Source organism: Talpa occidentalis, unplaced genomic scaffold (assembly GCF_014898055.3).
Source record: "Talpa occidentalis isolate TD23 unplaced genomic scaffold, MPIMG_talOcc4v2.1 talOcc4.16, whole genome shotgun sequence".
Taxonomy (NCBI): domain Eukaryota; kingdom Metazoa; phylum Chordata; class Mammalia; order Eulipotyphla; family Talpidae; genus Talpa; species Talpa occidentalis.
In genome coordinates, this window is record NW_023601653.1 from 35,147,933 (window position 1) to 35,173,852 (window position 25,920).

The 25,920-nt window shown below is 40.7% G+C and overlaps 1 protein-coding gene across 1 annotated transcript in view; it reads right to left on the bottom strand.

The window, feature by feature from the left end:
- Nucleotides 1-3,331: 3,331 nt before the first annotated feature.
- Nucleotides 3,332-25,920, bottom strand: part of MYRFL (myelin regulatory factor like) — a 103,601-nt gene continuing 81,012 nt past the window's right edge. The window contains exons 14-25 of the mRNA XM_037513182.1: nt 24,281-24,444; nt 23,622-23,685; nt 19,089-19,174; nt 16,435-16,509; nt 16,300-16,352; nt 15,994-16,185; nt 8,654-8,716; nt 7,950-8,037; nt 6,026-6,100; nt 3,920-4,040; nt 3,549-3,623; nt 3,332-3,418 (exon numbers count right to left, since the gene is read on the bottom strand). Of these exons, the coding sequence (XP_037369079.1) occupies nt 3,332-3,418; nt 3,549-3,623; nt 3,920-4,040; nt 6,026-6,100; nt 7,950-8,037; nt 8,654-8,716; nt 15,994-16,185; nt 16,300-16,352; nt 16,435-16,509; nt 19,089-19,174; nt 23,622-23,685; nt 24,281-24,444 (1,143 nt within the window). The remainder of the gene's footprint in view (nt 3,419-3,548; nt 3,624-3,919; nt 4,041-6,025; nt 6,101-7,949; nt 8,038-8,653; nt 8,717-15,993; nt 16,186-16,299; nt 16,353-16,434; nt 16,510-19,088; nt 19,175-23,621; nt 23,686-24,280; nt 24,445-25,920) is intronic.

Here is a 25,920-nt window from a genome sequence, read left to right on the forward strand (position 1 = left end):
GGAGAGGTCTGCCACGCCATGTGGGTATCTCCCTGGCTGGCCAGGAATCAAACCAGTGCTGCAGAGGCTGCAGACAGCTTCACAGTGCTGCGCTCAACTCGCACCACCGGCGAGGCCCTAGCAGATCTATTTTTAATACTTTCAGAAACCGACTGTTTCCAGAGAGGCTAAGCTAGCCTCTACATTCCCAACAGTGAATGAGTGTTACTTTTTCTCCACATTCTCACCAGCACGTGTTGTTTATCTTTGATATGTATATCCCACCCTTACATGTGGTCCCGAAGTCACCTTATTAACATAACACAAGTTTCCTTTGTTTTTCTCCGCACTAAAGAAATTTCAAGGATTATAAGACCTGTGTCAAGAACAGTGGAAAAGTGACCCAATATATATTTCTTATCATAAATTAAAATATCACATGGGGGCCTCCCTAGTGGCGCAGTGGTTGAGCACTGGGTTGCGAAGCTGCCCACAGCCTCTGCAGCGCCAGTTCCATCCCTGGCCATGGGGTGAGGTTCCCGCATGGCGCGCAGACCTCTCCTGCTGCCCGCTGCTCCCCTCAGCAGTGTGTTTCATCAGTCTGCCTGCTCTGCTCTCCACTCTGACTCTGATGAATTCTCTCACCCTCCCGCACTTCTGACTGTACCCAGTGCTTGTATAAATAAATAAATAAATCTTAAAAAAAAAAATAAAAAATAAAATATCACATGGGTCAAGAGTAAGATAAGGAAAGGCCAGCCATTTAATAGTCCTGTTACTTAAAACTAGAGTGACTTAAATCTCCATGCTCTAAAATATAGTATATTAACAGAAAATTTGAGGTATAAAATAGCCAATTAATCAGGTGATGATCACCATTAAAAAGATAGTTTGTTGCCCAGCATTCCCAAGAAGGGGTATGCTGTGCTTTGGGGAACACACTGGGAAATATTAGGGTCAATTAGGAGGGAGAGGGGGAGAAACAGTGGACAAGAGTCTTTGTTGTGGTTTCTGTAGGAAGGAACAAGCAAGGCAGGGCTCACAGGTATTAAGGCAGGTGGATAGTGGCCAGGACTGCATGTAAGGGCGGGGTATACATATCAAAAAGATAAACAACATGCGCTGATGAGAACGTGGGGAAAAAGGAACATTCATTCACTGTTGGTGGGACTGTAGACTAGCTTAGCCCCCCTGGAAAACAGTAGGTTTCTCAAAATATTAAAAATAGATGTGCTAAATGATCCAGCAGTTCCACTCCTAGTTATCGATCCAAAGTAAGCAAAAACACTAATTGGAAGGGATATATGCACACCTATGTTCATTGCATCACTATAATGGCCAGGAATGTGAGGACATAGTAGAGGAGGTTTTGGGTCCTGTATTGGTTGGTTTGTTTTTTCAAAGCACTCACAGGTAAATTGCTTACTATATTTAGGAACTGACAAACCTTGGGAGGCGCAGTCCTTCCAAGTCAGCAAGTTGTCAAAACATTGGAATACAGACAATAGAAGACATGCTTGATACTCTCTAGCTGGAGGGTTTTTGGCCACTCTAAGTTGGGGAAGGCAGACCTATCAGCCAGGTAGAAGCATCCAAAGCTAATTAGCAGTAAACAGTGGAGATGGTGCTTAATGCCCTGTAAGAGAACCCCCTCACATGTAGAGGAAAAACAAAAATACAAAACAAAAAAATAGAAGCAATAACAACTGGCAAACCAATGCAAATCTCTGGGTCTAGATTGTCTAGGTCACCTCAGAAGATTTATCACAAGCTAATGATTCACAAGATGACATATCCCACCACACAAAGAGTTTAGTGTCCACCAAACAGGGCAAAGTAGAGTAGCAGTTATTTCTCTTAAATACAATTCATTAGTAAGCTACATTTTGTACTGTAGGAAAACAAAGTGACTCCAGTAATTGCAATCCCCTGGGAAGAAGGCCAGTTTCCAGTTTCCCCATTGTTTCTTCATGTGTATTAACTTGTAATTGTGCTCCACACATAACTCTGTTGATCTTGGTAAAACCAAGACGCACGTGGCATGTCCCCTGGACATCTGGTGCCATTAGCCTTATGTAAGAATGATCATACATACTAAGCCGAGAACAAGAAGACCCCTACCAACATGGGTGGTGTGGATCCTGCCCCACCTCAAAGTCTATCAACTTTAGCACTGAGGACTTCCACATGTGAACTGCTCTTAATAAACTTAAAAATGTAATTAGGGCCTCCCTGGTGGGTGCAAGGGGTTAAGACACAACCTATGAAGCTTTCCGCAGCCACTGCAGCATGATTTCGATCCCTGGCCAGGGAGCTACCCACATGACACAGCAGACCTCTCCTGACCCACCCGCTGCTCCCCCTCAGCAGTGTATTTTGGTTGATCTGCCTGTTCTGTTCCCCACTCATCCCCCATACTTCTGGCCTGTACCCCAGTTCTTGTATGCATAAATAAATAAATCTTTTAAAAAATGTAATTAATGAACATGCTATTCTTTGGACTCATATTACCTTCTCACTCTAAAGGAACCGACTTGTTCCTGCAGCTGCACCTGTACTCAAGTGTCTGTGGGATCCAACATACACACAAACACATAGCAATAGTCTGTGTACATGTGAATTCAGCATCAGACACAAACCTCCGCCCCATATCATATATTCTCAAGAGTCTACATTTAGTGGGTCCAAGCTGATGTGACTGTAACAGGCCTTTTTAAAAGGACTATTTATTTATGCATACAAGAACGGGGGTATAGACCAGAGGGTATGGGGGGGGGGGTGAGAGGATTCACCAGAGACAAAGTGGGGAGCAGAACAGGCAGATTTACTGAAACACACTGCTGAGAGGAATAGCAGGGGAGACAGGAGAGGTCTGCTACATCACGTGGGTCAGCTCCCTGGCAGAGAGATCGAACTCTGCTGCAGTGGCTGGCAATAGTGATAGCTTGATAGTGCTAAGACTTTACCCCCTGTGCCACCAGGGAGGCCCCTTTTTGTTTTTCTTAAAAGTTCTGAAATACGTTAAGACAAAATAAAATTAGACCTGTCTGTTTTGACCCTCATTGATATCAAGAGCAGTATTTTCAAATCCAGTGGTGATGTTAACTCTAGAAAATATTTTCTTCATTGTCATGGCAAAATCAAACACCACATTACCTCAAGTTTCAGCACATACTTTATTCTCCTCATTAATGACTTAAAACTCTTGGAAGTCAAATCCTCAAAAAGTCCTTTGGCAATAAATGTAAATGTTTTACAAAAGAAAAAAGAAGTTGCAAGAGATAATACATTTCTGTTAACTCTACTTCTGAGTATTTTTCTTTGGTAAGGTCCCCAACCAAATGTGAATAAATTAGGTACAGCGTCGGTAGAAGTAGAAAAAATAATCTGTAAAGAATATTCCAGCAAAATAAGGGTCCGTTGAACAGTCAGCTAAGTCCTGTCAGAACAGGAGAAAAAAAGAAAACAATGTAAGAATGTAGCTAAAGTGTTTTTTCTATCTATTTAATCATCCATTTCTTTCTCACTAAAAGTAAAAATAAATTGAAAAAAAAAAAAAGAAAATTTACCGGTGCAGCTACACGGAAATGATATGCACTATCAAAGAACGGGGCTACAGCAAGGCTCCAAATGTGCTGATATCCCTAAATAATGAATGAAAGAGAGATCCATTTCATACCACATTTTACACTCAAGTGGAAAGAATAGAGGCTGAGACAGCATTTCTTTGACTACCGTGGGAGAGGTATCTGTGACAGCTTTTAACAGGGGTCGCTAGAATAGTCTGCAGCTTCTGAAGGACACACAAAAGATACCAAGCAAAGCCCCGTGACCAGGGTCAGCCAGCAAAGCTTTCTCTCAAGTCCTCTCTTATCAGGGACAGAGGCTGCACCACAACTCCAGACACAGGAGATTTTCTTCAGGAGCCAGAAAGTGTTACCTGTGTCATCTCCTGGGAGACTTCTTCCCGGCTTTGCATCCCGGTGGCCCCCCTTTTATTATGGAAACATATATTTCCAAGGCTGAATTTGCACTGGAAGACTATCAATGGCTCTGTTGTGCTTCAAGAGAGAAAGAGCAAATGGAAAAGCAGTTACAATCTCCTACTAGGCTATCTATCTACCTTAATTAGAAGAGCACTAATAGGAATGTGACTTGAAAATCCACTCAAACTTCTAAATAGGAATTTATTACACAAAGATACCAATATGTTAGCTTACACTTATCCTCATAGAAAGAATTTCAATCTCAGATGACTATTGTTGTGAACTGAATTTCAGATTCTACAAACTCCTGGTCTGGGTAAATAGTGTTTGAAACAGCAAGGCAAACAGGTAGGGACTTGGGAGTGAGCCCAATTAGCAATTACCAGTCTATAAAGCTATCAGAATGGAAGGCCCAGTCAGAAAGAATGGTTTGTCTCTGGAGATTGGCTCATTAATTATCAAGAGGATGAGATCCATCTGTCTTTAGAAGCAATCTTTTTGCACAAATGGGACAACCTATAATCTCAGATGAGTATATGTGTTATTTTTATATTACCTCTATTAGAAAGTGGCTCTTAAATGAAAAGGCCTGATCTAGCAACTCAAGATGCTCTTCTCCCACTTCAGGGGATAGCCATTTAAGCTTATTTCTCTCTATCAACACTAGGAATAAATGAGGAAGTGCTATTCCAGGTTGCTCAGCGACTGCTAGAGAGTAGTATATTTAGCTTCAGAATAGAATGCTTAGCCTTTGCTCTGCCTTGAAATATGGTGGGTTCTGAATTGTGAAATAGTAGCTGCTTGAAAAAAAACCAAAAAAAACTTTCTAAAGCAAGCAATAAGATTGTGTGTCACTAATTCTTTGTTGAAGCAAAGTTGGTGAGATAAGAAATAGGAAGCCTGAATGAAGAAGGAAGAGACAGGATAGGGGGCAAATGATGGAGGAGGAATAACAGAGGTGGGGAAATATAGAGGGAGAGGGAAGATAGAGAGAAAAGGAGAGTAAAAAAAAGAGACACAAAACAAAAACCATCTCTCTTCATGGTGAGTCACTCACTGCATAATTTTTGAGTCAAGTGGATCACAAGTCTTAAAATACCATAATTATTTAAAATATATGACAAAAGTAGATTAGAACCCTGTGATTCTGGAGGAAAGCTCTGTGTAATGGATAATCATAATAAAAATGACCACTACATGCCAGGAAGGGTCCATGTTCTTATGTATCTCTTCTCAATTGGACCGTGATGGCTAAGCTGCTGGGCTGAGTTTGAGGCCTAGCTCCACTAATTGCTAGCCATGATTTTGAGGACAGGTTTTCTGACCTCTCTAAACGTGAGTGTTCCCATCTGAAAAATACAGACTACAAAAATATACCAACGTTGGGGGATTGTTGTGAGGATTATATGACCTAGTGTTGACATGTACAGTGTCTGACTTATAGGATGTGCTCAGCAACCAGTAGCTATTAATTTCACTATTAGTAACAGTGAATCCCACCATAGATTTATGTGTTTTGATATAATAAACTTACTTTACAGATGAATAAATAATAGCTCAGAGAGGATAATTTGTTTTTCCAAGATCACAGAATTAAGTGACAAAGACAAAATTTGAACGCTCGTCTGCCCAATTCTAAACAGATTCCTTTTTTCCCCTGCCTCTGGGGACAGAAGGTTGTCTGCATTAGTGTTGCTTCCAGCAGCTCTCAAAAATGTGCTGCCTGCCCACTCAGGAGCCAAGCAATTTCATCATTCCCATCCTAATACAAAGGGACACAAGCAAGAGTGCTGTGTCTAGTGAGAGGCCAAGGTCACTCCCGCTGTGCAGGTGTGTGCAGCACCAGCAGCCTCTCCATTCCGCTGGAGGGAGCCTGGACAACCGATTTGCATTCTGAAGACCCCCTCCCACAGCTGACCCACCTCTCAAGCCTGCCATCATTAGTTCACACAGGCAGGACACTTTCTACCTCCTAGTTACTGATCAATTTGAGAGGTAAATTCAGACTTACTATTAAAATAATGATAAAAATGAAAGAGTTTTTCCAGCCATACACTTACTTGATTTCCAGAGAGAATTTGACATTGGTGGGTGTATGCTTATTGACAGGAATATTGTAATTGTAATTTCCAGACCTAATTATGCAGAAAAAACAAAACCACAAATCAAAACATGCAAGCAACACTTGCAAGGATTTTTGCTATCATTATATACTATATAAAGTGAAATATTCCATAATAAATAATTAATACAAAAAGCCAAGTTTATCATAGTATAGTTTCATGTATTTCAGAGACCTACCTATTAAATTTCAGAGTGCTGCCTTTCAGGTGAAACTGTACCATAAAGATTTAAGTGTTTTAGAACACATAGATGAAAACACATAGGTAGAATGTCAAATCCCATACCAAGTACACACAAGTAAATATATGGAAAATGACTGCAGTTCCTCTTAAGAGAGATATATTTTAGAAGACAAATTGGGCGAAGTCCTCAAACTAACAATCCCTCTGGAAAGAAGGATTGGAAATAACAAACACCAGCTTTTCTATCGTAAATCACTCCCTTTTAATCAACATTAGCAGGAAAATATGCACTTTCAGAGCTTGCATTAATTAAAATTAGTCCAATCCTAATTATCATTTAGTAATGGAGAGAACTGTCAGACAGAAATGCTTATACACAGATGCCTTCTCCACCACTTTTTTCTTTTTTTTATGAGAGTTACTTTGGGAAAAGCAAGCGTTCCTTTGATTCATATTGTAATGAAAAGCTTCAACAAAAGGTATGTTGTATCCCTTACAAGTTCCCCTTATGACCTGGCCATCGCTTGGTGAAAGAACTAAAATCCAGACAAATGGGGAAAAGAGGCAGTCATTTTAGGTTCTCTTTTATCAATACTGTTGTTAAAATAGTGAAAGCAAAATTAAGAAAATGGATCTGACTTGGGAAGAGAGAGCTCTGTTGGGTATCTAATGTATCTGCTACTATATGTCTCCCAAATCTCAGTAGATAGTATCCCATCCTACAGTGAATACACAGGGAGAATAAGCATGTTGTCAAAGTTACGGAATTTGAACCTGAATGACTTTATTCTTCATTATGTCACTATGCCACATGAACAAATGTCTGTCTCTGTTTTTTTCAAGCTCACTGAATCTCAGGTTTCTTAAAGAAAAATGGGAACAAATATACCAACCTCATAGGGATTTTGTAACAATTCAATGAGATAATGAGTGTACAGATCTTAAACAAATTACAAAGCACCATGCAGGTTATTTTCAAAACTCAGGGCCATCAACTCGAAGCCCAAATTTTATCAGGTAAAAAAGATAAAAGAATCTACGGAATAAACTGCACTACTTCCAAATAAACAGCCTGTTCTTAAACCTAGCAGGCACCCAGTAAATATTTGTCAAATAAATAAGAATAAGTGTCCGGTCCTAGAGCCTGCAGCTTGCATGTTGTGCTTGCTGAAGCATCATTACTGCCAGTCAGGAGCTATGGAATACACTAGAGATGGGTGCTAATAACTTTTGCAACACCTGGATTTTTCCCCTCCTGAAAAAGCTAAGATCAGCTATATTTTTGCAGCAATTAAAATAATGACATCCCTTGTTATTAAAATATCCAAATGTCAGCTAGTGAGTAACTTGGAACCATCAATAACAATGTCTTGTCTATAAAATGAACTAGTAGCTCTGTGCCCACAATATATGTCCTCAGAGTGAGCCTCTGAGCTGCCCCCTAAGTTTTTTGCCTTGGACTTATCCATTAAACCAGGAGACTGGAACCGTGGCGGCTGTGGTTTATTGACATTTGTTAATACCAACAGTTTTATGATTTCCTTGTCCACCGCATAACAAGTGTGTTTTCACTTAAGGAGCAATGTAAGCACACATTGATTTTACCAAGCAGCTCTAGCTTTCATCCCAGTCTCAAAAACCCAGAGCTCTGGGTATATTCTGAGGGAGGCTTACCCACCCGCACTGGAGGCTTCTACTGCAATACCGATGATCTATGACTTGTTGGATTTCCATAATCTGAATAGAACTGATGCTTGTATCAATCCCTGAATTGAGAAGAAATAGAGATAAGAAAAAAAGTAAACTCTTCTGGGGAGAAAGAGTATTGTGCTCCAGGGGAGTCTCTAAGTTGCAGAATGTGAAATAAGAATTTTCTAGATAAATGGGTTCAATTTGCATTCAAATGGAAAAAGGAGGAGGAGACCCTTTTCTTGTTATAGTAAATTTTAAGAAAGCTAATAAAAATCCAGGCACCAATACAAGAACTCCATAACATCTAAAAGAATTTCTGGAGCATGGAAATCCTACTAAATTGGAGAATTCAATGTGAAATGCAATCTGGCCAATAAAAAAGGATTTTTAAAAAGTCAGAAAAAGAGAAAACAAACTAGAAATACCGTCAGAATAGAAGAGGCAGGAAGTCAAATGAATTATTAAAACCCATAGAGATCAATCACAACTAGTCTAGTGGTGAGAGGCCAATCCCAGTGGCAGCCTCATGGTGAAGCTCATCACCAACTTCAAAAATGAGATCCCGTGGGTGTTTCTGGCAGGGTGCAGCTTTGGTCCCCATGCCTCCCTCCAGGATTGCTTTTACAGACTGCTGTTACTCTGCCTGGCCCTACAAAGTCAAAGAATAGGGTCAATGAAACATAAACTTACAGTCACTCTCCCAGTCAGGACTTCTTAGCACATCTCTTGCCAGGAATGATGTGTTTCTATCTCCTGAAGAGGAAAAATGTCTGTCAGTCTTTCAGGTTTGAACAAGAAACCCAATGTGAGCTGGAGTTTATCTCTGTCCACTGAATGTTCCCCCACTGTTTGATCCACTCAATCCCTATCCTTTTTTAAAAAAAATATTTGTTTATTTATTTATACAATCACTGGGTACAGTCAGAAGCGCGGGAGGGTGAGAGAATTCACCAGAGCCAGAGGGGAGAGCAGAGCAGGCAGACTGATGAAGTACACTGCTGAGGGTAACAGCGGGCAGCAGGAGAGGTCTGCGCGCCATGTGGGACTCTCCCCCCACAACCAGGGATCGAACCGGCGCTGCAGAGGCTGCAGGCAGCTTCGCAACCCAGCTCTCAACCACTGTGCCACTGGAGAGGCCCCCCTATCCTTTTTTTTTTAAAGATTTATTTATTTATGTATACTAGAACTGGGGTACAGGCCAGAGGTGTGGGGAGGGGGTAGTGAAGGATTCACCAGAGATAGTGGGAAGCAGAACAGGCAGATCTACTGAAATACACTGCTGAGGGCAGCAGGTGAGACAGGAGAGGTCTGCTGCGCCATGTGGGTTGCTCCCTGGCCAGCTGGGGATTGAACTCATGCTGCAGTGGCTGCCAATAGCTTTCTAGCTGTCTTTAACCCCTGAGTCACCAGGGAGGCCCAATCCCTATGCTGCTTTTGATAGAGCTAGTTTATTTTCACCCTTTTCCAAGATGATGTCTGTTTAGGTCTGAAATGTACACACCCCCAAATTCTTACATATGAAGCCCTAACCCCTCAGCATGTAACTATTTAGGTAAGGGATGTTAAAGAGGTAAATTAAAATAAGGCTATTAGGTGCTCCCTAATCCAATCTGACTGGTGTCCCTATACAAAGGTGACATTAGAACACAGGAAAGACACTAGGGCATGAGTCAAGAAAGACCTGGCAAGGTTACAGTAAGAAGGCAGCCATGGAATGTAAACTGGCCCAGCCACTATGGAAAGCTGTGTGGAGGTCCCTCAAAACATTAAAAATGGATCTACTATAAGATCCAACAATTTTACTCCTAGGAAACTATCCAAAGGACACAAAAACACACATTCAAAAGGAAACCAGCACTCCTATGTTTATTGCAGCACTATTTACAATAGCGAAGATATGGAAACAACCTAAATGCCCCAAAATAGATGACTGGAGCAAAAAGCTGTTGACTATATATGCATGGAATACTACTCAGTGATCAAAAAACTAAACTCATGCCACCTGTGGCAACATGCATAGAGCTGGAAGGGATTATTCTAAGTGAAGTGAGCCAGAAGGAGAAAGATAAATACCAGATGGTTTTACTTATATGCAGAATATAGAAAAAATGAATGATATAGAAATACAGAAAAAACAATATAGAGTATAGAAAAAGGCAAAACTTGCCTCTGACCGTAGATCTGCAGCAAACAGCAAGGGTGGAGGAGGGAGAGAGGTGAAAACAGGGGAAGGAAGAACACAAGGGACCGTGATGATGGATCAAGGGTGCTATGGTGGTGGTAGAACTATGGGGACCATATCTGAGGGGAGAAATCAAATACTGTACATGTAAGAAAATTAATTAATTAAAAAAAAAAAGAAGGCAGCCATCTGAAAGCCAAGAAAGAGGCCTCACAAAAAGCCAGACTTGCTAACACATTATCTTGGACTTCCAGCTTCCAGACCTATGAGAAAATACATCTCTACTGCTTAAGTCAGCCTTCCGTGGTATTTTATTATGGCAGTCCAAGCCAACTGAGACACCCTTCTAGGTCAGGTCACAGATCCTTTCTTTCCAACCCACAGCATTTATTACTGAGCCATCCATGGGGTGATCAGAGCTGTACCTATCAGCAGACCAGAAGGCATGTTAAAACCTCCGCTTTTTGACTTATGTTTGCCTTTTGTCAACAACTCCAGAATAGTGAATCTATGAACATTCTTTAAATCCTCTGTAACTCCTAGCATAATGAGATCTACATAGGAAAAAAGTGAACTTAAAACCCAAGATAAAGACAGAGCTGCAGCCAGGTGAAGAGAGGTATCAGATCACTGATGGGGGGCCAGGGCTTGCCTGTGGGGAAGAAAGCCTGGGAAGATTCTTGGCTGCCCATCTCAGCCCCACAGGCACTTTATAAGCAATTTTGAAAAGTTCAGATGATAGTTAAAGCAATGAAAACAAAAAGTATCTTTTTAAAGTAGATAGCAATCACTAAGTGAAAAGCAATCATTTAGTGGGTTTCTAAACAAACCTTAAAAAGAATTTTTAAAATGTTGCAGTCATGTTTATACTAATTTGGCAGACTTAGATTTATGTTCAAGTTTCTGTGTGGGATTGCAGGATAAGAAACAAAAGCCACCGTGCACATTACTTGGGGGCAATCACTTCTAGGTATCTCTGTCCTGGCGTGTACCTCTCACACCAGGCAGAAGGACGCTGATTTGCCCAAGCACCTGCCTGGGAGGCCTGCATCACGCTCACGGTTGTATCTTCATGGCTATATCCCCAGGTAAGGCAACATGGGCTCACTGTGAGTGTTCCATAAATATTTGTGGAAGAATGGAAGGAAAAGAGGGAAATAAGATAAAAGGCCATCATACAGCTTCTGGAAAAATGTTTCCTCTTAGACACTCAAAGGGGAGTTTCCAAGGGGGAAGGTACAGATGGATGCTGGGAATGGATGTGGGAAGCTAAGTTCTTTCACCCTCTTAACAAATGGGAGTGACACAGAACATGAAACTCAGGTAAATCTTCTGAGCATCCTGCCCAATGCAAGGTTTCCTATTATGAAGAAGTAGATCTTGATCTATGAGATTGCCTAGAAGATAGAATATTTTCCTTTACCTATAAACAGACATGCTCTTTAAAAGGCCCCGGATGTCTTGGGTTCTAGCTATTCCAATAATAGTTTTCAAGCACATGTCTCCTGCACAAGTTTTGCTTACAACTGCTTCCACAGAAGGCTGGGAATTTACAAGGCAAATGAGATATAAAGAGAAGGGAAACCAGACTTTTCTATCTTGTCTTTCTGTCTTTTCTTCCCGTTACTTTTATTCTACTATACTGCTGAAAAAGCTCATTATAAATTCTGCAGTAGAACTACAGATCTGTGCCCCTTCTACAGGAGCATATTTTCAGATTCCTGGAGACACAGAACCCTATGACAGGATTCAGCTTCTGATGGGATAGCAAGGTTTTTTATTTTTTTTATTTTTATTTATTTATTTATTTATTTATTTATTTAAATAATAAATTTTATTTTTATATTCCCCCATACAATTGCAAACCCCCCATTCTGACCCCAATCCCTCCCCTCCCGCCCCCCACCCTAGCAAGGTTTTTTAAAAGAAAAAAAAAACCTGTAATAAAAAGTAGAGGAAAGATAATCTTGAAGATTAGAATTATGAAAATTGCAGAATTGGAAATAAAAATTTAAACCTTCTATAATAAAACACCTCCAATTTGTCATTCTCTGAAGCAAGACTATTCAATGCTGAAAGGCTGGTTATTGGAAAATCATAAATTCTCTTGTAGTCATACAGGGGTGACTCTCATTTCATAAATGCCTTCCCACAACAGTCACTAGAAACTTAACCTACATTCCCAGTGGTTTTCATTGTAAAGCTGGAGACATATTTCACAATCAGCAGATGAGATCTCCCAGTAAACTAAATCAGAAACTTCTGGGGAGGAGAGATTTAAGATGGCGTCCAACCAGACCATATCTCACCATAGTAGAATGTGTATTAAACTGAATGTAACTGTATTGGTGGTTGGTGATTGAGTTCAAATACAGACTCTTGGCCACCCTTTTCTTTCCTGATTGAACCAGATTCATGCCCAGAAAAAAGCCAAGGAGCCTAATCAGTTGATGACTGAGTCCTTTGATACTTGGGAACCATTTCTTCTTCTCAGAGCTCTGGTCTCCAAACAAAATAAGTATGAATTTCAGATCTCTTTTTGCTTGGTGAGATTTAAAAAAATCTTTACCAAATCTCTTTAAAATCCATAAAATTCCATCAGCTTTCCCCCAAAGACACTTTTTAATATCTAACTCTGCTGTCCAGGTAAATCTTTATTGGTTCCACAGATTAAAATCTATTCCATGACATTCAGCAGATTCCTCGGAGTAGAAGATCAATATTCCTAAATATTTACCTTCTACTTGCTGATCAGTTCTACACAAACTTTTGTTAAGTGAGGAGAGATGGTTTAACCTTTCTGAAAAACAGTTTGTACAATCAAATTAGGCCCCAAAGAATCACAGACAAGCTCAGTATGTCATAAAAATGCTTATTTACCCCACTTACTTCCCTAGTAGTTTACTTCATTTACTTTACTAGTTTTACTCCTTAGAAGGAAGCCTCATAAATGTGTTCTGGGGCTTGGTAAATTGTTAGCTATTATTCTTCATCCAACTGAGAGTTTTTCCTAGTTTTTTTTAACCCTTGAGTTTCTTTGTGTTCTGTAAGATTTAATTGGCATTTGATGCCGTTAGAATATCTGGTTGAAAGAATATTTACCTGACTTCCTCCTTTTTTGGATTGAGGAACTTCCTAGGTGCCCTGGACACATGGAAAAGAGGGACCAGTAGCAAAAGAGAAGTGCCTTTCCTCAGACCCTGAAAAATACCATACCCCGGGAACATCTCAAAGATATAGGCAAATTTGAGGAGGGGGCACAGAAACAATAGATTAGAAAGCACCTTCTGGAGTTGATCCTGTTACATATATACACTGTGCCCAAATAAATGGCAGCAGAATGGTGCATGGGAGGGAGCTCAGGGAGACAAGGGACCCAGATTCCAATTCTACTTTTCTAGTAACTCACTGCAGAACCCTAAGCTGGGTTCTGGGCCTTCATCTCATAAGCTGTAAAGTGGGTGAGCTGGCATAAATCAGAAGCTCTCTTGACCTGGGACACTGAACCCCAGATGATTGCATAAAAGAGGCTATGGCATTGTCTGTGCACTTAATATCTCTTCCATAAATTTGTGCTGTTTTTAAAAGTTGCTGTGGATCAACGAATGCAACTTTATAACAAATGTAACTTTATAGTTACATATGTAACTTTATAACAAATGTAACTTTATAGTTACAGTCTCCCTTTATATATATATATATATATATATATATATTTTAGTCAAATAACTAAGATATTATAATGAAGTAATAACAGATTCCCAGCATTAAAACGTCAAGGTGCCGCTGGGGTAGCTGCTCCCTGACACTCTATGACTCTCAAGTTCTAAAACTTTTCAAATTTCCTGAAGGTGAAAGTAAACAGTACATTTAAGTCCTTTCCATTTCTCTCCAGTTGAAGGAGGGAGGCGGGGACAATGTTCTCAGTGTTTCAGAGAACCCAGTAGGGCAGAGCTTAAATTTCATTTTTAGCCAGTGAAGCTGAGAGTTGTGTCTAAGGGAACACACCCAGGCACCACAGAGCTGACCTTCTTTCCTTAGGAATCATTTCAGACTCCAAGAGCTATGGAAACAGAAGATGAACAGATACTCATTGTCCCTGAGAAGAGAGCAACAAATCTTCATCTAGTTTGATAGAGACTATTCTTCCTGATATTCCCTTGATGTAAAGAGCTGGTTACTATAGGAAAGAATTCGCTTGGGTGTCAAGAAACTTTCTGAAAATGAAGACTGAATCAGCCCATCACCGCTTCCTGTACAGGATCTATTGTTATCAGTACATGTCTCATAGGTGAGATGGTTTCTTTTCAGAGAAGGACACTCCCAAGATGAGGAAAGGGTTTACCAGATATGAGATTCCATGTGTTTTCACAAGACATGAAGGCTATGAGGGGTTGGGGGTTGGGGGTTATTCCAGTGATGACTGGAATAAATTCTTTTCTTCAAATGGAATATTTGTCCTCACAGCACTGTGATAGCTCTGTTCCCAAGTTTAATCAAATTGCTATATGAGAAAACCAGTATAACCATTGCCTCCTGTAGCTCCTATATAGTAAGCTCTATGCCTCACTTTCTTCATTCCAAAAAGGGAGATAACTGGGCCTTTTAGACTTGTAAGGATTCAATGATTTATGCACATTGACTACTTACCACAGTGCTTTGTCTATCATGATACCTGATAGACATTACATGATGAGGATGGTCGTTTATAACCATTCATTATTTGAAACTAGGATATAGAATAATATCAAAAGGAACAAGAAATGACAATGCTGCCCAAAATGTCAACCACTAGCCATATTCTGGGTGTCACTCATAAGAGCTGCTCAATTATATCCTGGTTCATCTTTTTCCAGGCACATGTTAGGTCACTTCTTCACCAACAGTTTTTAAATTAACATGACCACTGTTACTTGCATAAGTAAATAAACTGTAAGCGGAAGAGACATGTGTTTCTCCTAGGTGGGAGAATTTAAGAGACTGTTTTTGCCTCATTTTCTTAGAACGGCTGCACCTTTGAGATACAGAGAGACTCAGAAATGAGTTTTCGCCATATGAAGCCATTGTGATTTGGCAGTAATTTTTTGTTACCACAGCATCCTAGTACATCAGCCATACTATTGTAACATGTATGTATTGCTATTATTTGCATCATCATCATTATTATTTTAGATACTTGTCAATATGTGTATATACAGATAATTTCTAAAAACAGTAATAAAAGCATATTCATTTGCATGCATTGAATTTGATCTTACAGAAATAACTACAGTTTTAGCCCTTGAGTTCCTATAATATTTTTAACAGGAAAATTCTGTTACTTAAAAAGCACCAGTGCATGTGTATATCTGTGTGTGTGTGTGTGTGTGTGTGTGTGTGTGTGGGCATGCACATCTAAGAAGATGTTCTAAAAGTGGAATGCCAACCTTGTGTTTTTCACTGACTTAAAATTTACCCTGAACTCATCAGAGTTTCCAAAGCCTTTTACATTTTGCCCTACTTGGCTTGGGCACAGAGCCCAGATACTACATCATCTTTTACGTTTTAAGTGAGCCAAAAAAGTCTACCCATTTGCATGTAAGTACTTCACTTGTGCTACTATTATCATCTTTGTTGGCAACATGCAAATGAGACCCTTTCACTTGAATCAACTGGAAGTTCATCCCTGGGCAGGAAAATCAATGTTATAGATGAATGCAAGTCCATGTGCTTGTATTTAAAGATCTTGCCACCCCAATAAAAGAGTGGAAGCATTATCTGGAGCCATTAACAGACTCTTCACATACATACTGACAAGGAAAAAACCTCAGTTTCAAATGCTAGTTGGTTCTCTTTGAATATCCTTTACCAGCTGAAGGTCTCTGATGAATTTCCTTCTCCTTGGACTGTTTTTGCTCATGAATTTGCACAGGACTTGACAGGACTCTTCTTGTTTCCCAGAGGGGGCAGCAGTAAGTCTTCTGACATGGCAGGATCTCACAGAAAGTGATTTCTGGTACTTGGAAGGAGGATTGTGTGGTTGCCAGGGACATAGTAGGTGCTGCAAGACATTGGGGAGAGGAGAAGGAGGCCACAAGGTTAACCTGAAAGGCTGGTTTCTTCTGTTGACAGGAAATGCAGGCTGGGTTGAGGGTGGGGAGTATGAAGATCTTACCTGAGGGGGAGGCTGTGGGCAGCACAGTTGGCTCCTGAGAATTTGTGATATTGCTGGAGGATGAGAACAAAATGATTAATGAAGGAGTTCTTCGAGAACCCTCCTCCCCAAAGAAAGCAAGGCCAGAACTTTCACCTTAAAGGGAGATTTGGAGCACTTCGATCTTGGTCTTTTAAGCTAAGTATATAAAGGGAGACTATCGTCAAGGCACTGTTGAAAAAGAAGAAAGCATTATGTGGCAGATTTGAATCCAGTTATCTCTCACATACCAGCTGGCCAGAGATGTGCTCTCACAGGCCACACCGAATGGGGCAGGGAGGGGGAAAGAGGAGGGTAAAGGGAAGAGGCAGAGCCTGGGCTGACAGAAGCACCATGGACACCAGCACAGTCATATGCTTCTTTGCCCTGGTGAGGGAAAGTTCTGGTCTTCCTGGAGTGCTGGGGCTTGTGGGATAATCCACACTGATGGATTTTTCCATAGGGAAGCCCCCTGGCCTGGCAAGCTATCTCAGAAATATCTGTCACTAGTGGAAGATTACAAAAGGAAGCATGGAGGCAGCCCTCTGCTCCTTGCAGGAAAAAGTCAGAGCAAAGTTCATGTTCCACTGGTGGAGGGCACCAAAACTGTCACGCTGCAAGATGATAAGATGGAGCAGGAACAATCAAGCAAATGCAACCCTCTTTGGCTGCTTCTCTAACATCTTCCAGCCAGCCCTTCTCTTCAGAGAGACCACACACCAAATTGGACAGGAAGGAAAAGAAATGCAACAAAGCATCTACTTCCACACTACGTGACTTGAAATAATGAGCACATTCTGGTTATCAGAATTTCTATATCTAAATGGAAATTTTCCTTTAAGTTTCCAAGCTTTGGAAGCTCTTCTGTACTATGTTCACACAACCAACATTCTTCTTTTGGAGGTGTCTTTAGGACTCCCTTACATGTTGCACAAGGAAGTCCGCAGGTGACTTCACATCCCACTGTGCTGGGCATGACGTAAAGTGACCTAACTTGCCTTCCAACCAGCTTGACTTCACACCTGGCTCTCTGGACTCATTAGTTTGTTCCCCATCATTAAATACACACAATTTGCCATCGTTAAAGTTACACAAAGAAATGTGTCACACTTTTGCATTCCACTCATAAAGAAAGAATTCCCAGAATGTTCTCAGCAGGAGCTGGGTACTGCATGCAGGCACAGCCCTGCCTGGGAAAAGTGGTGCTGAACCCCGAAGATGGCATCAGACAGAATTAGGTAAGTCACTCTCACAACTGCTTGCTGTGGCCTAGTCTCCCTTGCTCTGGTCCCCCACACCCCCATTTTCCATCTCCCTTAGGTGCTCTTTAGAGTTGTCTTTGGTGTCTGCTTCAATGTACACGCAGCCCAGAGAATTCCTAGGGTTATAGATTGTAATGGACCTCTGCTCCTTTCTTTGGGGACAAAGTCCAGTTTTGCCCTTTATATACCAAGGGTCTGAAACAAGGTAATAAACCTCTCCAATTTATACTCTGAGCACTCAACAATACTGGAATTCATAAGATCTGATAAACACATTTAAAAGCAGTTTCTACATCAGATTTAGACTCTCTATTATCTTTTCATTGGGTTTTTGTGGGAATCTGTGCCTCTAGAGAATGCAAAGTATTTGCTATGGGTAGATGCACATACTCATCTGAGCAGGAATTCCAGAAGAAGACAAGCTCACTTAAGAGAATGAGAAAGTGCAATGGCTTCTAATAGGGATTCTGTGTCATGGTGCCCACTATGTGGCAATGTGTCCCACAGTGGACAGTAACAAGTAAAAAGTTAAAACGCTAAGGACAGAGAAAGGGTGAGAGACACCCACACTGTCTTCAACAGCTAGGAAACTGCTTTAGATCAAAGAACTGGAAATACCTTCAGACTGTCCTTTATTTTGCTTCTGAGAAGGACTGTCTCCCCTGACAAAACCCAGAGGCCAGTCCTCCCACACACTAACAAAGCATTTTTCAAGGGATAGATAAATACCCCTTTCATAAAGGGACTAGTGACTAAAAATAAGAAGACCTGGAGGACCCAAGCAAGATAAGCAGGGCTCAAAAGCTGAGGGCCAGCCCAGGAGCAGCAGGTGCCTGGAGCCTGGAGCCTGTGACAGATGTCTGCACCCCAGCAAGGGGGGCCGCCACTTCCCAGAGGAGCAGGGATGGTTGTAAAAGGCACTCTCTGCTGGCACTGCCAATACTTATACTTGTGTCCTTACTGTATTTTCTTGCTTTACCTGCTTAGTGAATTTGGCTACAATGTGACAACACAGTGCACATTTTGGTGTAAGCTCACAGTCTCTTATGTATAAGGTCTTCACTGAAGAATCCAGAAGAATACTAATAAATATGAGTGTCCAGGGGAGAGTGGATTGTAGCTGATTCCCCACTCATTTTTTTTTCCTTCCAAGTAGAAAGGAAGGAGAAAAAGAATCTGAGTGTTATCTGTGAGACTAAACACACACACACACACACACACACACACACACACAAACTCTGAAAGGTACAGTGAGCTGTTAAAAAAATATCAGCTGAATGAAAAAAAAATCATCCTCCATATCACATTTCAGTGCAGAGAGTCTATGATTTTCTTTAAAATAAGAATTTAAAAAAGGACTCCCTCATCTCTAAGCAAAATCAAAGGTCATGTCTAAAGGATCTTTGTCTTCAAAATAAATATAAGGTCAGCCCCTGGTTCATAAATGAAAAGAAAGATGAGAAGCAGAATAAATAGCTTAACATAGCATAACATTGAAATTTTTCTTACCAAAATGCCATCACAGCAATTAGAGTTATAACCAAAGTCTGGAAAATCCAGTTAGGACACGACTGTTTTTTTCCTGAAAAATAAACCTATAAAAAGATTCAGTAGGGAGCAGTGATAAACCCACACTAATAAGGGACACCTGAAGACTGGCTCCCAGTGGGGTTCTCTGTGCTCCCTAGGGGTGGCTGGTGAGCTCTTTCCACCCCACATCTCCCTCCACCTCTCAGCATCCCCAAAGACAGTTCTTATAAAACTTTCTTCAGTTCCCTGCCTTTGCCTCCCCCTCCAGGCTACGGGCCTCTCTCCTTTCCCTGAGGTGCTGCAGGGCAACCTCTGTGCTCTCCCGTTGGCGCTTATTCTTGAACTTGGATGAGAGAAGAACAACCAGACAAGGTATTGTCAGAATTCCAACATCCCTCTGTCTACAGAATGCTTTTTGAAAATCAAAAGGTCTTCAAGACATGATGGAATAAATCCCAAAGGAGGGATTTCAGGCATCGCGACAAACAGTGAACGAGACTTTTGGGGCATGAATACTAATAAGTACTCTTTAGGTGACACACATTGGTATCAAGTCTGCCACCTGGGTTTTTTTTTATGTTTTTTTTCTCCTTTTGTTCTACATTTTATTTTTTAATATTTTATTTTATATATTTTTCCATCATTTTTCATTTTTGCACAATGTATGCATTTTCATCTTGGTTATAGACCCCATACAATTCCCACCCCTCTTATTTTGATTCCGCCCCGCCCCCCACCCGGAGTTTGTCTCTGGTTTATAGTTGCTTGCTGATTTTGACTTTTACTTTATTATAATTAGTATTTTTCCTGTCTCTTATTTAGGTTTTCTAAATTCCTGCTATGAGTGAGACCATGCAGCATTTTTCTTTTTTTTCTGGCTTATTTTGTTGAGTATGATCCCTTCCAGCTCCATCCATGTTGCTGCAAATTGCATGAGTTTATCTTTTCCTGCACCCCTATGTTTATAGCAGCACTATTTACAATAGCTAAGCTATGGAAACAACCCAAATGCTCAAAAATAAATGACTGGATCAAGAAGATGTGGTACATATACACAATGGAATATTACTCAGCAATCAAAAAAGATAAACTCATGCCACCTGTTTTTTTTTCCAGTTTTTTTATATTATTTTTTTTAAATAATAAATTTTATTTTTATATTCCCCATACAATTGCAGCCCCCCCATTCTGACCCCAATCCCTCCTCTCCCGCCCCCGCCCCCCTAAAAGTGTCTCTGGTTCATAGTTTTTTGTTGATTTTGATTTTCACTTTCTTATAGTTATTCATTTTCCTGGTCCCTTATTTAAGTTTTCTAGATTCCTGCTATGAGTGAGACCATCCGGTATTTTTCTTTTTCTTTTTGGCTTATTTCGCTGAGCATGATCCCTTCCAGCGCCATCCATGTTGCTGCAAATTGCATGTGTTTATCTTTTTTGAATGCTGAGTAATATTCCATGGTATATATGTACCACATCTTCTTGATCCAGTCACCTATTTTTGGGCATTTGGGTTGTTTCCAAAGCTTAGCTATTGTAAACAGTGCTGCTATAAACATAGGGGTGCAGGTGTTCTTTGGAACTGATGTCATGCCACCTGTTTTTAAGGACACTTTTGGAACCATGTCTTATTTATTCTTATATCCATTTAAGATATATTCATTATGCAGAAGGATGTTTAACACCACAGGGGTACAAAAATGAGCAAATCCCAGTCTCTAGGAAGTGAATTAATACATATTGGCATCCACATCATACTGCACATGAGGAATGGACCGAAAATGACTAGGCGGCTGTGCAACTGGTAGAGTCTGGCTGACAAGATAAGATTCTTGCCCACTTAGCTTTTTTTTTAAAGATTTATTTTATTTATTTATACATATAAGAACTGGGGTATAGGCCAGACATGTTGGGGGGTAAGAGGATTCACCAGAGACAGAGCAGGGAGCAGAACAGGTGAATTTACTGAAATACACTGCTGGGGGGGCAGCTGGAGAGACAGGAGAGGTCTGCTTCCATGTGGGTCAGCTCCCTGGTTGGGATCAAACTCAGCCAGCAGTGGCTTATGCCACAATAGCTTGTGAAAGCTTGATAGTGCTGAGACTTTAACCCCTGTGCCACCAGGGAGGCTCTCTTGACCACTTAAATAAAGTGTTCTTTAAATGTGAGTTTTTCTACTAATGCAATAGGGAGAATTATGTTTGCTTCCTCTTGGGGATACAGAAGAGAGTCATGCTTTTCATCAGAAGAGAACTGGAGAATAGTAACAGGCTATTTTAAGTAAAAGCTTAAGATTGGTCCTTGTTTTAATTTCCTGAGTGTATTGTCTGAATAAATAAAATGTTCTTCAATGGACTATGGGGAGATGTAATTGGGGCAGGATTAACCACACCCTTTTTAACAAGTACACAGACCCACAGAGCAATTGTAACTGAGTCATCTATAAGTGGAAGCCATGCTGAATACCAAAAAGTGAAAGGTAGAGACCATTCCTGCTTCTCACTGGCACTGTACTAAGGATGTCTTACTAGCATGTTGTACAGAGAAGGAACTCAATGGAATTCATCGTGCAGATGAGAATTAAATAGTATTAGTGTCAGGATAATTGCTTCCCCTCCAACCTACTCCCCACAGCTGCCAGATTATTTTAGATCTCTATGTTTGTGCTCCAAATTGTTTAACCAAGTGCTTGGAAATGACCTAAGACCTGGCATCAGACTTGGAGTTGAGTCTTGAACAAGTCATGAAATTGGCATTGGTCCTTATTTTCTCCTTTGACAAATATAGGAATGAGTAAATAACACCTACCTACCTTTCAGAGTTATTGGATAGATCCAGTAAGAGGAACTCCAGAAGCCATTCCCTCTATCCCACTGCAATTTTTTTTTAATTTTAAAGATTTATTTTATTTATTTATGCATATAAGAGCTGGGGAGTAGGCCAGATGTGCAAGGGGGGTGGTGAGAGAATTTACCAGAGACAGAGAGGGGAACAAAACACACAGACTGACTGAAATACACTGCTGAGGGGAGCAGCAGGCAAGACAGGAGAGGTCTGCTGCACCATGTGGGTTAGCTACCTGGCAGGGATAGAACTCATGCTGCAGTGGCTGCTGATAGATTCATAGTGCTGAGACTTAACCCCCTGCACCACCAGGAAGGTCCCCTATGCAATATTTTTAATGTCTGTGTTTGCTGAGCAACCCGTTACGCACTGGGAACCGTGATAACGGGCTTTAGCTCATTTAATCCCACCAACAATCTTCACAAGATAGATACTATTATTTTCTCCATTTCCCAATGTGATTAAGTAACCTGCCCAAGAACACTTCTCCATATATATTTATCCATGTATTTATGTTTATTGGCACATCTGGAAGCTAGTTGACAGCATAACAATTTACTAATTTATAGTAGAATATTAAACTCTATGAAAATTTTTAGAATATTTCAACACATTATAACAAGAGTAGAGAGTAAACTGAGGCAGTGGCCCAAACATCAGGTTGATCCTTAACCAAGTGTCAACTATGGTCATGAATATCTTCGCCTGGCAACAGTCTCCTTTGAAAACTGGTAGATTCGGGGCCTTCCCTGGTGGCGCAGCGGTTGAGTGCTGGGCTGCAAAGCTGCCTGCAGCCTCTGCAGTGCCGGTTCCATCCCCTGCCTCCGCGAGGGTCCCACATGGCGCGCAGACCTCTCTTGCTGCGCCCGCTGCTCCCCTCAGCAGTGTATTTCGTCAGTCTGCCTATTCTGTTCCCTGCTCTGGCTCTGGTGAATTCTCTCACCCTCCCACGCTTCTGACTGTACCCAGTGCTTGTATAAATAAATAAATAAATATTAAAAAAGAAAAAAGAAAAAAAAGAAAACTGGTAGATTGGGGAAGAGAGCTGAGCTTCAGAGCTCTCTAGAACTACAGCTAGGGAGGGAGGGTAGCAGCTACTCCCTCACCAGCACTTTTCTCTGTCGGAGAAGTTAATAAATGATTACCACTCACCTTCTACTGTAAATGTTATCCTACTGATGAAAGTCCCCTTTATTCATTTATAAAACCATCACATTTTAACCTTTGTAAGTGAATACCTATTTTTCCATTTACGTACACGGTACTAAATATCAAAGGGAAAAAGGGATTTGAGGATTAACTCAAGTCCCTTTGGGATGATCTGGAGCCAAAGATAAGGGGCTAAGTTGAGCCAAGGAATCTACACATCCTGCAGCCCAGGGCCACATGCACATGGAAGCTGATAACTTTTACCTGATGGGGACAATATTTTTAAAACCTGTCAGAATAATATACCTGAAATAAACATTTTTTCACTTCTCTGTGAAAAATCAGTTAATATCTAGTAAAGACCAAAAGTACATAAGAATGCAAGCTAAGGAATCCATAACAAATAAAAGAAAAAATTTTAAAGGAGTTTCTTTAAAGACTTTTTAATGGCAAATATCATGTTTATTATAAATGTAATGAATAAAATTTATAACATAAATTATAAATATATGCTTGATTTACCTTGTTGGGTTTTTTGGGAATGGTCCTTCCTGTAGAAGATACACTAACAGCTCTGCTAAATTTGCTTTAAAAAGAGAGAATGAAAATTTATTATAATTGAAGTGCTTCTCCAGTAGTTATTGTGACAAAAACCGAGGCTGTCACTAAAAGCAGCCTGACTTTTTCTTTTATAATACGGTGATAATTTTTAAAAAAGAAAAGTCAAGGCAACTGAGAGTTCCTTTTATGGAAAAGTACTGTAGTAAGCATAAATGAATGTATTAAATGTTACATTTCTCTTTTTGTCAACATTAATATGCATTTATCTCCTTTAGTAATAAAAAATATTTTCCCTAAGGACCAAAAATGTATAAATTTAGAAATGGCCACCTCTCCTAGTTAAAGGAGGACCCACGCACACTTCTGCTAAAATGTAAGACTTCCTATAACAATTGCTCTTAAACAGGAATCATGTTTTGTTTCCTTTTAAAGCAACAGAAAATTAAATAAGAAAATGATCACATAAGGAAATTGTGTTCCAAAACATTTTAAAAAAGAATAGGAACTTCATTATCAGAAAATAATGGTTGCTGGATCAAGAAGACCATTCAGATCAATCTAGTAACAGAAAGACCCCACTCTCTCTGCTGTCTAGTTTTCCAGGGGGCGCCTTGATATACCTGATGGAGCTTGCTCCACTGCCTGAGGACTTCCAACTACTGAGCCGCTTTAGCCTGGCCAGCTTTCTGTTCCAGATTTCTAACTCTTCTATTCTTTCTTCAAGGTTGTTGGTTAGTTTGCAGAGCTGCTTCACTGCACCTACATTTTCCATAAAGATCTGGTCCTAAAGAATAAAAACAATACAGTTTGCATAAATGTCCAGTCTGAGACCACCGGGAACTATCCACAGCCCATTCAAAGAAAATTGGGGCACACCACTGAAAATGGCTATGTATGCACACAACCTCAAGTTCTTTCAAGATAAAGTTGGAAGAGCTTTGCAATTTAAAATGGTCTTGTTGGGCCTCCCCGGTGGCGCAGCGGTTGAGCGCTGGGTTGCGAAGCCGCCCGCAGCCTCTGCAGCGCCGGTTCGATCCCCGGCTGCTCCCGGGCCTCCGGAGGAGGGTCCCACATGGTGCGCAGACCTCTCCTGCCGCCCGCTGCTCCCCTCAGCAGTGTACTTCGGTCCTTCTGCCTGCTCTGCCCCCTGCTCTGGCTCTGGTGAATTCTCTCACCCTCCCGCGCTTCTGACTGTACCCAGTGCTTGTATAAATGAATGAATAAATAAATAAATAAAATACAAAAAAAAAAAAAATAAAATGGTCTTGTTAAACTGCTGGCCGTGTAGTAAAATTACTTTTGTTCAATTTGCAATAAAATGGAAATATGACCTTGTAACCCAAGAGAGAGAATGGAGCTGAAGGACATTATCAAGTTTGGAATCCAAAGATTTCTTTTCAGTGGCCATTATGCTATATTTAAAAGTCATAAAGTCAGAACAGGCGGTGAATGTTGATTGTGTGTGCATCACTAAATCTTTAGGACATGACTGTGGTTCTTCCAGGTCGAATGTGCATCAAATTGCTCAGGCAAAGTGCAGAAGCAGAGGAACCTGGGTCTTCCTCTGAGTTCTGCTCCCTACTAGATATGAGACCCCAAGCAAAACAGAAACCTTCCTGAGCTTCAGTTTTTTTCATCTATAAATGAGAGGATAATTCATTAGGTGTTGGTTTCTGCTTTAATATTCCATATACACAATTTATAACTTAGCCTAACTCCCAAACAAAAATTTAAAACAACCACACAATTCTTGCTTAGAGAAAGCCACAACTGTCATAAAGAGCTATAGGGATATCGAGCAAAGCCAGGATCGCCTGGCCATCCTTGCCCCCACCCACACACTTGAGTTGTCATAGAACAAGTATATATATTTCTCAGCCATAACAAAATCCCTGAAAGCTCTCATCAATACGCACCCCAGCCCCAGGACCTCTCCTCTATTCGCCCTCTCGATTTACAGGCTCAGAATGCAGTGGCACTCTGTAGGGCTCATACAGGCTGGTCAACTATTGCAAAGTGATGAGCTAGAGGCCAAAAGAGAAAGGCAGCTTTGTAGTTGAGGGGTCAAACTCAGGAATCCTTGTCATTGAGTTTCTCATCATGCAAACCGAAACTTCAAGGGTTTCAAACACTTAAAAGCAACCACTCAAAAAGGACTTTTAAGTTTAACATTGCAGACTTAAGGCTTAGTTTATGCAGTTCAAAGACAGACTTGTAAGACAGTTAAACTCTCTGATCAGCCACACAGATTTAAATGAAG